The following is a 12,188-nucleotide window of genomic DNA, read 5'->3' on the forward strand; positions in this document are numbered from 1 at the left end:
GGTGGTACCTTGTTTACTGTACAAAAACTTACTGTTGACCACAATGGAACCCTGTGCCATTCTGTCTATTTCTCTCACATCCTGTGAATTGCTTTGGTCAGTGTTGTACAACTTCCTGTTAGAGAAATTGAGTAAAGAGAATTTCTGTAAAGCCTTAGTTAATACAGCCAGAAATGGGGAGGTGGGTATAGAGAAAGGGAAACCAGGAGAACTGGAGGGAAAAAGAAAGACAAGAGTACATAGGCTGTGCTGGACAAGGGGTGCCGCAGATAGTAGTTCTTGCACAAACAATAGCAAGACTTTAAAAGGAAGAAAAAAAAAAAAGAGAAAGAAAAACAAGGACATACACGGTAGATGACACTGAACTCTAAATACTGCTGAAGTCCTTGTTATTGAACTGCTGGTCTAAAGAGTGCTAAGCCTGAGTGCTCATAATGAAACCATTAAATAAGCTACAGAAAAACTTCTGTGTTCTGTGGCTTTGTCTATTCCTGGTGGTGTTCCAATGCAGATGAAAACAAAATGACACATACATGATGCAAACTAAAAGGGAGGATCATCTCTTTCACCGGGAATGGCAGAGATTTGTTCAAACTGGAGCGCTTGGGAAACATGCAAAGTCAGCAGTGTATGCAAGGGGCAACACTTAACCACACGACAAGAGTAAGCCATTCTAGTACTGTCTGGTGCTGGACTGACATGGTGAAGTGATAACTTTTTAATATTTGCATGTGTAGAGGATCTTTCTTGACTGTGCTGAGCCAATAGATGGTAGTTTTTTCCAGTTGGCAAGACAAAACATGGAATGCAGAACCTGGAGTGTCTTTCTCGCAGAAAGAAAGCAGAGTTTCATGCGCAAAAATTATTTCATACACAACTATATTATTTTTTCTGGAGTCTAATATATACTAGAGCTTTAACTATTGTCAGTCTTAACTACAAGAAGTTTTCTTCTGAAGTTACAGAAATATAAAGCTGGCTGCAGAATTGGATTTGAATCCTATTTATATCTTGAGTCTTGTTTATCTGTTTGAATGCACATTCATTCTGTGTATTTTTAGGGTATAAACCAGAGAGGCCTGAGGACACTCTGAAGACACTGAAAAGTTGCAGTACTTTGTTTGGAATACACGTTATGAACCCTTTCTGGAGCATGTCTACAAGTTCTGTGCGCAAGGTAGATATTTGGTGAATGGATGCCATAAGGTGTTAACATGCATTGAGGGGTGGTAGCAGGTCTGGAAAAGACTGTCAGACAATGTACAAATGCAGCTGGAGTGTCTGTTTTGTCCCGAGGATTGTGATCATCTTCAATAAAAGTATAAGCTAGCTTTGAGCTGCATTAACTGGAATGTGCCTGTGGGTGGAGTCTGCTCCAGAATTTGTTGACTTTTCTTATCTGAAGCATCTTTGAGTAGGAAAAACGAAACAGACTTGTTCAAGTGGTTGAAACACTTGTTTCTCAGGGCATTTGTTTACGGTCTTTTATAGAGCTTAGCCAGGTATTGCATGTGCAGTGACTGTTGACAAAACTGCACCTCCATAATGCTATTGCTACTGTATATTGTGTGTATAAAAGCACGATGGTTCTCAGGTTAATCACTTCCCAGGTGTTGAGTGCCAGGGCAAATTATATAGCTTTGTTGATGACGCTTGTGACATAGATATTGTTACTAGTCCAAGTTTCAAGCACTAAATCATGCCTTTAGTCACCACAACTAGCCTAATCACAGGTTTGTCTTGGCAATCTATAGAATGATTTTGAGGTCTGTACATAGTACAGTTTTCTCTAGCAGTGTAGCAGTCACCAATTAAGTAGAAAAGTTTTTGTTTGTTTGTTTTGGGTTGTTTGGGTTGGTTTTTTTTTTTTTAATAAAATACAGCAAAGGCATAAAAAGGTTGCTGTAGCAAAACTATTTAACCTGGGCTTGATATCACTGCCAAAATGTGATTTCCCACACTGTGGGAGTGGGCTATACGATCAGTTCCAAGTGGGATGTTGGAAGCACTGGCAGGAAGTGAAATACATGAAGTTTTCTGTAGAAAGTTATTTCATCTCAGCTTTACTACACTATTTTTAAAGACTCTTTGAAGTCTAGAACGTGAGGATGCTTGTCAGTGAAAATGATTTATCTTGATGCACTGTGTGCTGGAAATAGATTAACTTCTAAGCTGAGGTTGTATACTATCTGGTTCCAGTTTCTAAATAAATGTAAGCCTCCTTAAGCATTTGTCCTAATCTGCAGATTTCCTATCTGGTATTGATTACTTATGTACTTGTAGGCTGGGTTTGATTGAATAAAAGTCTATTTAAAAAAAAAAACCCAAAGAGACACCGCCCCCACCCCCCTCAACTGACAAACAATAGGACACCAAAACCCAAGATATGTTTATTTCATTGGCCAAACTTGTAATTAGGAACGTTGGGTTTAAACCTGTGATAAAATATGTTCATATGTTAAATGTTTATGAAATGCAGCCTGTAATCTCATGGTTCTCTTTTAATCTAACAGAGACCTGACGCTGAAGAGAAAACTTTGAGTGGAGAGCTGCGAACCAGTCCTCTACGAGCCTCTACAAAGAAACAGTTGCCTTCTATTCCGAAGAATGCTGTGCCAATAACAAAGCCTGCTTCCCCTGCTGCGTCATCCCAGTCGACAAATGGAACACATGCTTCTTATGGGCCTTTTTATTTGGAGTATTCCCTCCTTGCAGAGTTGTAGGTTTTCACTTTTTTTATCTTTTTTAGGTCACTGGGCTTATGCTTCAGTGGGAAGAAAAAACACGTAGAGATCTAGTTATTGTGTGGTGTCTTTGCCTTAGTCCTTGAAGAATGTGGTAAAACTTAAGTTCCACAGAATTATTTTTCTGGAGCAGTAGTCTCAATCTCTTGAGGTAGCAAGGGAGAGGAAGATGAGATGAGATTTTGAGGGGTGTGCTTAGACGTGATTCTCTGAATTGGTATATTTCTCAGTCTTCACATAAACACATTTTGGGTTTTGGCATCCTGACCAGTTATCCTAATAGCTTTTTGGTCAGAAATACTGAATTATTGAAACAAGTATTAAAATAGAAGCAAGCAGATGTCTAGTGGGAAGATGGTTATGAATGTATGGTAATGTTGAATGGAGTTAGGATGTGGGAGCTTCCTTCAGTTGTTACATGGAACACTTGAACACCACCTGACAGGGCTTATTAAGTGGATAGTAGGAAGACTGTATTCTTTCCTGTCTCTCAGTGATATTTAATGTGACACTTACGAGGGAGGACTCAGTGTGATTTAAATAGGTTTCTTTAGAGCAGTTGCAAGCTAGTGATTTGCAGGCTACTGTGGGAGCATACAAATCTCTTTGTCTGCAAAACTTTCTAGTTGTATAAAGTTACATGAACTATTTTGTGCTACAAGGCTGGAGGGATTTCCTGTGTAATAGACATACTGGATTCTCAAGTATGTAGTGCCTTTTGGAATGAAATCCCTGGAGTCCTTATGCAACACTAAGTCTCAGTTCTTGCATTTAACCATTAAATTGAAAGAGAATTCTCAAAACATTTTCTTTTTTTCCCCTCCAGGGAACTGACCCTGACTACCTAATTCAAGAAAGATGTTTTTCTTTTGCCCCATGCAAAAATATGTCAGTATCATAATGTAAACTCCTCTAGTTTAACAAATTCATTATTAAGGGAATAATAATTAAAATTATGGAAGTCATAAGCAGAGAACTGTGTTAATGTTTTGCTTTAATATTGTTGTTTATTTGAGCAAGCATGAGGAGTTCAGTTTACTGGGCCTATATGGCAAGTAACTGGAAAACCTCTGAAGTGAATAATTTGGTTTATCATTTGTAGTGTTCAGTAGAATCTGCATACCATACAACCACAGCTAGTTAAACCTACTAGCAACTTACTGTGTTTATTGATTTGAAAAATAGTAAAAATAGCACATTTTCCCCACCAGTACAGTTGATTATCAAATGGACTTTCCTAAAAGGCAAAGGGAGAGGTAGAAGCTCTTTTAATAATGCACTGGTCATTGATGATTGAAGATCATGGCTGGATTATCATCACAGGAAGTGAGATAAAATTTGGGACAATGACTTGGTCCATCCTGTTAATGAGATGCCTCAAATTACTTGATCCAGATCTGTAATGTACCCTTCTTCTTGCCTGTCCTTTTTATTCTCTGTTACTTTTTGTCAGTTGCTAATGTACTTTCTGCTTGACCTGCAACTTAGTTTTATCTTCAATTTTAAACAAGTAGTTTTTGAGTTTAAGTTAAAGATTAGGGCACATTCCAGTATTAAGTACAATTGACTGCAAGTCTGCATTCAAAATTACTTAATTGCATTTCTTTTCTCTACTTTGAAACTGGGGTTTTGGTAGAAAAGTGGAAATTTCAGTACTGACATGCATTAAATGCATCTACTGAGGAAGAATTTATTTCTACTTCTCTACTTACAGTTTTGTCTGGAGAAATAATGTTTCCTGTTAGTACCTCTTTAAGTGGAAGGGTAGGAAAAGCAAGAGTGAAAGAACATGGTTTCACTAGTTTTCTGCCACCTCCTTCTCTGAGGAATCTGCCCTTAGGAATTGGTTATAAGTTTGTGAAGAAGTCGCTCGTTAGGCTATTGGTCGTACATTTTGGGTTTACTGTTGTCAGCTTGCTGTAGATTTAGTGTAGTTGTGGAGCTGTTCTAACTAATGATTCTAATTGCAGTACCTTGGTTGTAAAGCAGAAATTGCCAGGTGTCTACGTGCAACCATCTTACCGATCAGCATTAAGTAAGTTTAAACCTAACTTTTAATTTTTTTTATATACTTTTTCTTAAAATTCTTTCACTCAAGCAAACTTTCTCACTTGCAGTGTGGTTTGGTGTAATATTCATAAGACATGGGCTCTACCAGGATGGTGTGTTTAAATTTACTGTCTATATTCCTGATAATTACCCAGATGGAGACTGCCCGGTAAGTGGTTGTGTGTATCTTGGGTTTTTCTTGTTTTCTGGTGTTTTAAGTATGACTTTTTGTTAAAGCTAACATACCAATTAGATTTTCATTTCCTTGAACTAGTTTTGTTCAATTGGCTGGGGTCATTTGTGATGTCTTGTATGTATTTCCTAACATCTGTGGAAGAATCATGTTACTCTGGTTACCGAGGCTGGTGTAGCGTGAATTTCATTAGGTTAAATGCATTAGAGTATTAAGTGATCAGCCAGTTCCTTACCTCAACTCTTGATCTGCTGCTTCCTTGGCAAGAAAGTTAACATTGAAACACTTAAAGAAGTATCCAAATTCTGAGTAGTGATGTAATGGAATGTAAAATCCAGGCACCTGTGCTGTGCTTGCTGTAGTACTGCAGGATTTCTTGCTCGTCTCTCTTCTAAATTACACTGAAACAAAGAACTAAAAGAACTTGAGGAGGAAGTTGGTGAAACAAAGGGAGAGGGAGGTGGATAGTATGGTGTTACCTTCCATCTCTGCTTTCTGTTTTTCTCTTTGGGGAAAAGTATCCAAGTTATTTGCATCAATTAAAAGTTAAAAATAATAAAAAAATAATCTTGTGGCAATCTAACTCTCCAGAGCAGAGCAGCTGGCCCTCTGGGAGAAATTTCTTTAAGAGGAAGATTGGGGACAGGTGTGCGTAGCTGCTGTAGCTGAGAACAAGTTACTATGTCAGGAAGCTGTCTGCTTGGTGTCAAGTTTTGTTGTAAAGCTATCATCTTTAAAAGGACAGAAATAGTAGGAAACAGTTTCTTCCAAAGATTACACTTCAGTATCTCTTATACAGCCATTATTCTTTTGTCAGTATAAGGCTTCTTGCTGAAAAGTTTTCTTTTGGAAGAATGCACGAACACCAGAGGAAACTACCTATACAGGACTCAAGACACCGTGGTGTCACTGCACAGTTTACTTAAAAATGTGTAGGATAAAAAAAGTGTTGATTGTAGCTCAAGTATGTAAAAAGCTTTCGGTCACAAATAGCTAAACCAGAAAAACTCCTTTAATCTGATTTTTATCTGATATTATTACCTGTGTTGGCACTAGTGCTTGTGCAGTTAGCTGGATTAGTTTCCTGATTTGGTGATAAGCAGGTAAGAGAGGACAAGACCCTGCGTGTAACATGGGTGTGTTGGGTTACAGTCTCACAGCTGGTATAAATCACTTCAGGTTGCTTTCTTTTAATACAGTAACAGTTAATTAGTATTTGGAAGCAACATCTGACTGACCTTCACCCAGGGGTTTTAACACTAGGATTGAAGTTGTCATAATGAATTTCTTTTTTCTAATGCAGCGCTTGGTTTTTGATCTGCCTGTCTTCCATCCGCTAGTAGATCCTCTGTCTGGTGAACTGGATGTGAAAAGGGCATTTGCAAAATGGAGGTTAGTGGTAACATATTGATTATACTTTGAAAGAAGTTTTCTCCTTTCTTCATTGGGCTTTTTTCTTTTTAGGCGAAATCATAATCACATATGGCAAGTATTAATGTATGCTCGCAGAGTTTTCTACAAGATTGATACAACTAGTCCTCTGAACCCTGAGGCTGCAGTGCTGTAAGTATCTTCCATGTGTATGGACATGGTCTCTTAAGAGATTTTCGCATAGACTTGCAGAAACAGGAGATTTGTGAAACTGTTTCAGCTAACGGTCTCTACCTCCAGAGTTGGTTGCACTAGGAACTAAAGTTGAGGCTTTGCCAAATCTGTCTGTGCTTCTAGAGCAAACCTGTGCCTCCTTACAATCACTTAACATTACTTACTTCTCTCTTGCAGGTATGAAAAAGATATTCAGCTGTTCAAAAGTAAAGTGGTGGACAGCGTCAAACTATGCAGCAGTCATTTATTTGATCAGCCCAAAATAGAGGATCCCTATGCAATCGTGTAAGTACCGTGAGCAAATCCACCATGTCCTAATGTTTTGAGAGCAAGTTTTGGTATAGTTGTTGATTTGAAGCCTTTCTCAGCCAAGTTGGCTGACCTATTTTTTCTTACATTTATACCAATACTTTGAATATTCCTACCCTCATTTCCTTCTGTTTAATAATGAGTGGATCTTAAATATAATCAGACACTTGTGTTTACTGTTTTTTCACTAAGCAACCAAGACTTAAAAAAATCTCAACAAACCCCCAAACAAACAAAGCACCCCAAAACACCCTACCTCCCTGAAGTAGAGATACCCATGGAGTAAGTATTGTTTTGGGGCATCCCTGAACTCAATTTGCATGACTGTAGCTTTGGTCATACTTCTTAAATACTTCTAAGCTTGACTGCACGAGGGACAGCACAGTCAGCTCCATAGTGAATGTGAGTAGTATTTCATGTAACACCTGCCAAATTGCCAGCTCTCATTGTAAACAAAAATGAAAACCTAAATATTTCTTGTTGGAAAGATCCATGACAATGTGAATTTAGTTCTTAACTGTATGTTTTAACACTGAAAGCTCAGGCTTGTAGTTTACTTGAAATTCAACAAACTTATCCAAGGAAAATTGCTGCTTTCTGCTCTGTCTATGCCGTAGATTTGCAAAAATGCAAAGTAAGAGATAATTATACTTTCTCCATAGTTTTTCTCCATGGAATCCAGCTATACATGATGAAGCTAGAGAGAAGATGTTGACTCAGAAGGTACGTGCAAAGTCCGGATTCTCACTATAGTAAGGGCTTGTTGCCTGTTAAGGGAAGAAAGGTTCGCTGTCTCTTTGAATGTATACTAGGCAGACCTTATTCCACCCCTCTTTTGGATCAGCAGGCATGCTGAAACTGATTTGGTCTCCTAATTAAGCAGTTATGTCACTGTTTTGACTTCAGTGTGTTAAGCAATTAATTATTTAGCCAGCTAGAAAGCTTTGTTAGTACAATTGTTGGCACACTAGGCAGATTTTTTTTTATTTAGGGATGGATGGGAGGGAAGAAGAGGAAAGAAGAGATTTGCTGACTGCCTATTAGCTTGTCCTGCACTTGTCATGGCTGTTAACACTTCTGCATAACCTGACAGCCTGCTAATTCTTTATTCTCTTCTGTTGAGAGATCTTTCATTACTGAATCAAAGCTTCGGGGCTTTCTTCTCATTCCAAACTTTTTGAAGCAGCGCGAGCAGAGTACCTTGCTCACATCTCTGATTCTACTGATTTCTAATAAGACAACATCAGCTAATCAGATGGTACTTAGAGTTACTTCTATCACAAAGCTCTCTTACGGATACAGCAAGAAGGTGTTGGTTCACATAGCTTTCACCTCAGCATCACCTTTGGTTTTGGGGTAGGGGAGTGTTTGGGTTTTGGGGTGTTTTGTTTTAATTATTTCTTTGCACTTGACAAGAGCTGGCACACAGCAATTCTGGTTCTGCACTGGGTGGAATGACAAGTCAATCCAGTGCAGTGCCTTAGGGATTCTGAAATGGTGGCTGCTATCTTTGCTGCTCTGGCAAGGAAATGCACTCTGAATGTTTTAGTTACTGATTTGGGCTCCGTGCAATAGAACTGTGGTGTGGTTTGCTGCTCTTTTTTTGTAATTAAAAAATAAAAAAAATTTGGTTTGGTCAGTCCAAACTTCAGTCTTCCTCACTGGGGGCTTTAACTCATGCTCTTGCGTGTCTGCTGGCACGAATGAGATTTTTACATTGAACTTAATAAAGCTGCCTGTAAGCTCAGTGTAGCAATGTTCCCAACTGCCAGAGTCACAGTAGGGCTAGGGGTGAGGTGGTCTTTCTCCAACCTTAGAAAACTTCTTGATGTTCTTACAAAAGCTTAAAAAATATTTTTGACTCTTCTCACCCTCCGCCCTTCATTCTCCACCTCCTTCTTTCTCATCCTCTAAATCAAACACCTAAAGAGAAGGAACAGGTTGAGGTGCTTGAAATGGAAGGGATGTGATGTTGTCCCAGAGACTGATAGCAAACGTAATGCCAGTGGTGACTTTTTCTTTGGGGATGCACGTTAATTTCTTTTGAAGTGAAAACTAACATCTTCGGTAACTATTGCATGTATGGTACTTTAGTTGCTCAAGTAGGTTTTTGGTAGCAGGGATGGCCAAAGTTCTGTGCCTTAGGAGATTTGTTCCAAAATGTCAGTGTAGCTGAGAATGTTCTTTTCCTTCCCTGTAAAAGGAAGTTCCCCAATCATGTATGCTGTCTTTCCTTTCTTCTGCAACCCTGGATCCTTGTTTATTACCCGTGTCATTCCTATGCCTTGGGCAACAACTAGCCCATTCTGGAACTGTAGCCCAGGAGAGGCTGTGATGTCCCAGTTCCCTGCTAAGCATATGGCTTTTGCTAGCGGTGTGCCACGTGTGATAGGCAGGTGCGACTCTGCCAGGCTCAGGCCCAACCGATCCCTGTTGTCTGATGTGTTATGGCAATTCTGGCATGCAGTGTCACCTTCTACACAAAACATGGGGAGGGACAGAAGTGCAGGTTCAGTTTTATTGCTGACTTAATTTACTTTGTCAGTGGCTTCCCATAAAATGACAAAGTCTACTCACGTAATTATCCCTTCCTAGAACTTGATGCATCATTCTAGGTTTGATGTAGCTGGCAAACTGATGATCTGATGAGCCTTTAGCAGTGTGGAGGCAGGGCTGGTTCCTGGTTTGCAAAACACCCGCAAGCTATTCTGTTTCTTTGACCTGCTAGAGTAGGTATCTAATTTACTAATCTTCTTAAACTACTTTAAGTATACAGATGCTTGAAGTTGCACGTTTGCCCCTCAACTTGAAGCTTTTTTTTTTGTCTTCTAAATTGCGAGTCAGTCTCAAATGCTGGTTGCATTGTGTTGGGTAGAAATAGTTACTGTTCAAGCATTTAACCGTGACAAATGCTCAGGGAAGGGAAGGGCCATCCTTGGAAATCATTAAGAAACTCCATGGTATAGCAAAGGTATCAGTTGCTACTTTGGTATGTTAATTTGTGTTCAGAAGCCTTCAGTGGGGTGGAGGACTCCTCCACAGTATGCCCGGCACAGCAGGGCAGTATGCTACAGTTACAGTGTCAGGTGAGTGATGGAAGGGTTTTGATTTGACACTTCTTTCTGTAGAACCAAAAAATTTGGCAAACAGGGGTGTAGTCAGTGGTGCTGGGCCATGGCCTTCAAGCAAAAGGCGCTATTCAAAGATTATCTTTTAACCTGTATGGTATGATGGGGTAGCAGTACATGAGCCAAGTCATTAAAACCCTCTGTAATGTCAGGGTGGTTCTACAGATGCCACATGTGTTTGCAGAAGTTAAACCAATTCCCATTTGACTGTTCCTCTTTGCGGAGAGGAAACGATGGTAGCCTCTTTTATGCTTGTATTTGCCAAAGGTAAAATGAGCGGGAGGGACTTATGAGGGTTTGGGGTATCTAACAATTCTGACTCGAACTTTCTTCTACCTAGAAGAAGCCAGAAGATCAGCACTGCAAAAGCATGCATGTTTCTGGCCTGTCGTGGGTAAAGCCTGGCTCAGTTCAGCCTTTCAGCAAAGAAGAGAAGACGATGCCTACTTAGCTCTTCTGGACTATGGTGCACAAAACACTTTCTGTGGGTGGAGGGAATGTAATGGAGGGAGAAACAGCAAAGCAGCAGTTTCCTTCTTGACTACGGATTAGTAAAATCTGAATGGTAGCAGCGACTCCAGTAAACCTGTTCAATGGATTACTGACTCTTAAAGTTCTACATATGCATTAGGTTTTAAAGGCTTGCCTGGAGTTTGGAAGTCTCTCTTGAACACTGCAGTACTTCTACCTGAAGACTGTCTAGGGTGGGTGATTCCTCAGGGCTCTGAAATGCCTGGAGGTTTTGGGTTGGCTTTTAAGCTTTTATTTTTTTTCCCTCCAGGAATAGCAGTTTTTTTTAAAACTTAAATTACTGGCAGAAATATTATCAGGAAATATGATGCCAGAGGTAAGCTGTGTCCATGTAAACTAATATAGCAGAGTTAAACACTATATTTAATGGTTTTAAATACTTTGGTTTCTATTGTAAATATATTAGGATTTGAAATTGTAAATAGACGGTTCATTGACTCCATTTAGCACTTTCCAGAGGTAAAGCTGGGGATGATGTATGATGTATTATTGATTTGTAAATGGATATTGTCACTAAAGCGCACATTAGTCTGACAGGGTGAAAGCAGAATGTCAGGCTTGTCAGGCTTTTATTACATAAACACTAAAATCGAAGCTTTTAATGGTGGTCTCTTGAGCTAATAAAATCTTAGAGGATTTTAGATTCCCTAGGTGTCTAGGGGATCACTTGGGATAGCTTGACTAATGTGTGTTAATAGTGACATCTTAAAATAAAAAGAAACCGTGATCTAGACTTGGTCCCTCTGTTTGTCTATATTGTAGACATTTAGCAAAGACTGGAACCAGAATGGAAGCGCGTGGCTACAGATGTATTCGCCTGCATATGTATTTGGGATGTTAAGGGGATAATGGGATCTTAAGGGCATAACAGGGTGTTGTGTACTGATGAGACTGGTTAAATACGGTTTTGTTGCACGTATAGGAAAACCTTTCTAAAGCATGTGTGAGCTCAGGACAGAATCTTTTACTGTTCACAGGTCTTCCTAATGTCACAGCCTAGCGTAATGCCTTATTCCGGCCTGACAGGGTTTTGCTGTCAAAACCTGTAATGTTTACAGCTGGGCTGCTTTTTCTTTGGCTCTTTGGCATTGACGCAAACCCTACTGTCTAGTAACAAGCAGTGGTGACTTCATATAGAAACGCGGTGCGGTGTGTGGTTTGTTTTTTGTGGGTGTTTTTCTGTCTTTTGTTTTTCTGATAACCTAAGTCCACTTGTCATATAACTACCTCTCCCTGTTCCTTTAGAGAACAACTTCTTAGCTCTTAAGGAAATAGAGAAAGACTTCACAAGTAATATGCTATCATATACCAAATGATTAATTTAATGTACTGTTAAGGATGAGTTGGGTGCTTTCTGTGCAGCACGTAACAATGTATAAATTAAGTACTTATTCTGTTTCAGGTAACGTTTCAATCTTACTGCGTGATGTTGCTTTATACCCTTTAAAGCTTCTGCCTTTGAGATGCAGCGGTTTCCTGGGGCTGCCTGGAGTGTCTCTAGTTCTGCTGGAATTCCTCTTTAGACAGAAGAGTGCAGAGGGTGTGCAGAGAGCGAGGATCCTCTTTAAGGCAGAGAAGGAAGTGCATCAAAGGTGCTTTTCTTGGGGCTCTTTCCTCTTTAACTCCCCT

The 12,188-nt window shown here is 39.5% G+C and overlaps 1 protein-coding gene across 2 annotated transcripts; it reads left to right on the forward strand.

Moving 5' to 3' along the window:
* The first annotated feature begins 1,064 nt into the window (after nucleotides 1-1,064).
* Nucleotides 1,065-11,290, forward strand: AKTIP (AKT interacting protein). 2 transcript variants are annotated; one of them, XM_009885060.1, is made up of 9 exons: nucleotides 1,065-1,177; nucleotides 2,514-2,719; nucleotides 4,715-4,779; nucleotides 4,862-4,962; nucleotides 6,290-6,378; nucleotides 6,451-6,549; nucleotides 6,769-6,876; nucleotides 7,563-7,623; nucleotides 10,369-11,290. In XM_009885060.1, exons 1-9 carry the CDS (start codon nucleotides 1,136-1,138, stop codon nucleotides 10,477-10,479), a joined length of 882 nt encoding a protein of 293 aa, XP_009883362.1. In that variant the 5' UTR covers nucleotides 1,065-1,135; the 3' UTR covers nucleotides 10,480-11,290. The 2 variants fall into 2 exon arrangements, with proteins under 2 accessions (XP_009883362.1, XP_009883363.1); XM_009885061.1 differs by having other exon boundaries at nucleotides 10,372-11,290.
* The last annotated feature ends 898 nt before the right edge of the window (nucleotides 11,291-12,188 follow it).

Source organism: Charadrius vociferus, unplaced genomic scaffold, assembly GCF_000708025.1.
Source record: "Charadrius vociferus isolate BGI_N301 unplaced genomic scaffold, ASM70802v2 scaffold475, whole genome shotgun sequence".
In the NCBI taxonomy this organism is placed as follows: Eukaryota; Metazoa; Chordata; class Aves; order Charadriiformes; family Charadriidae; genus Charadrius; species Charadrius vociferus.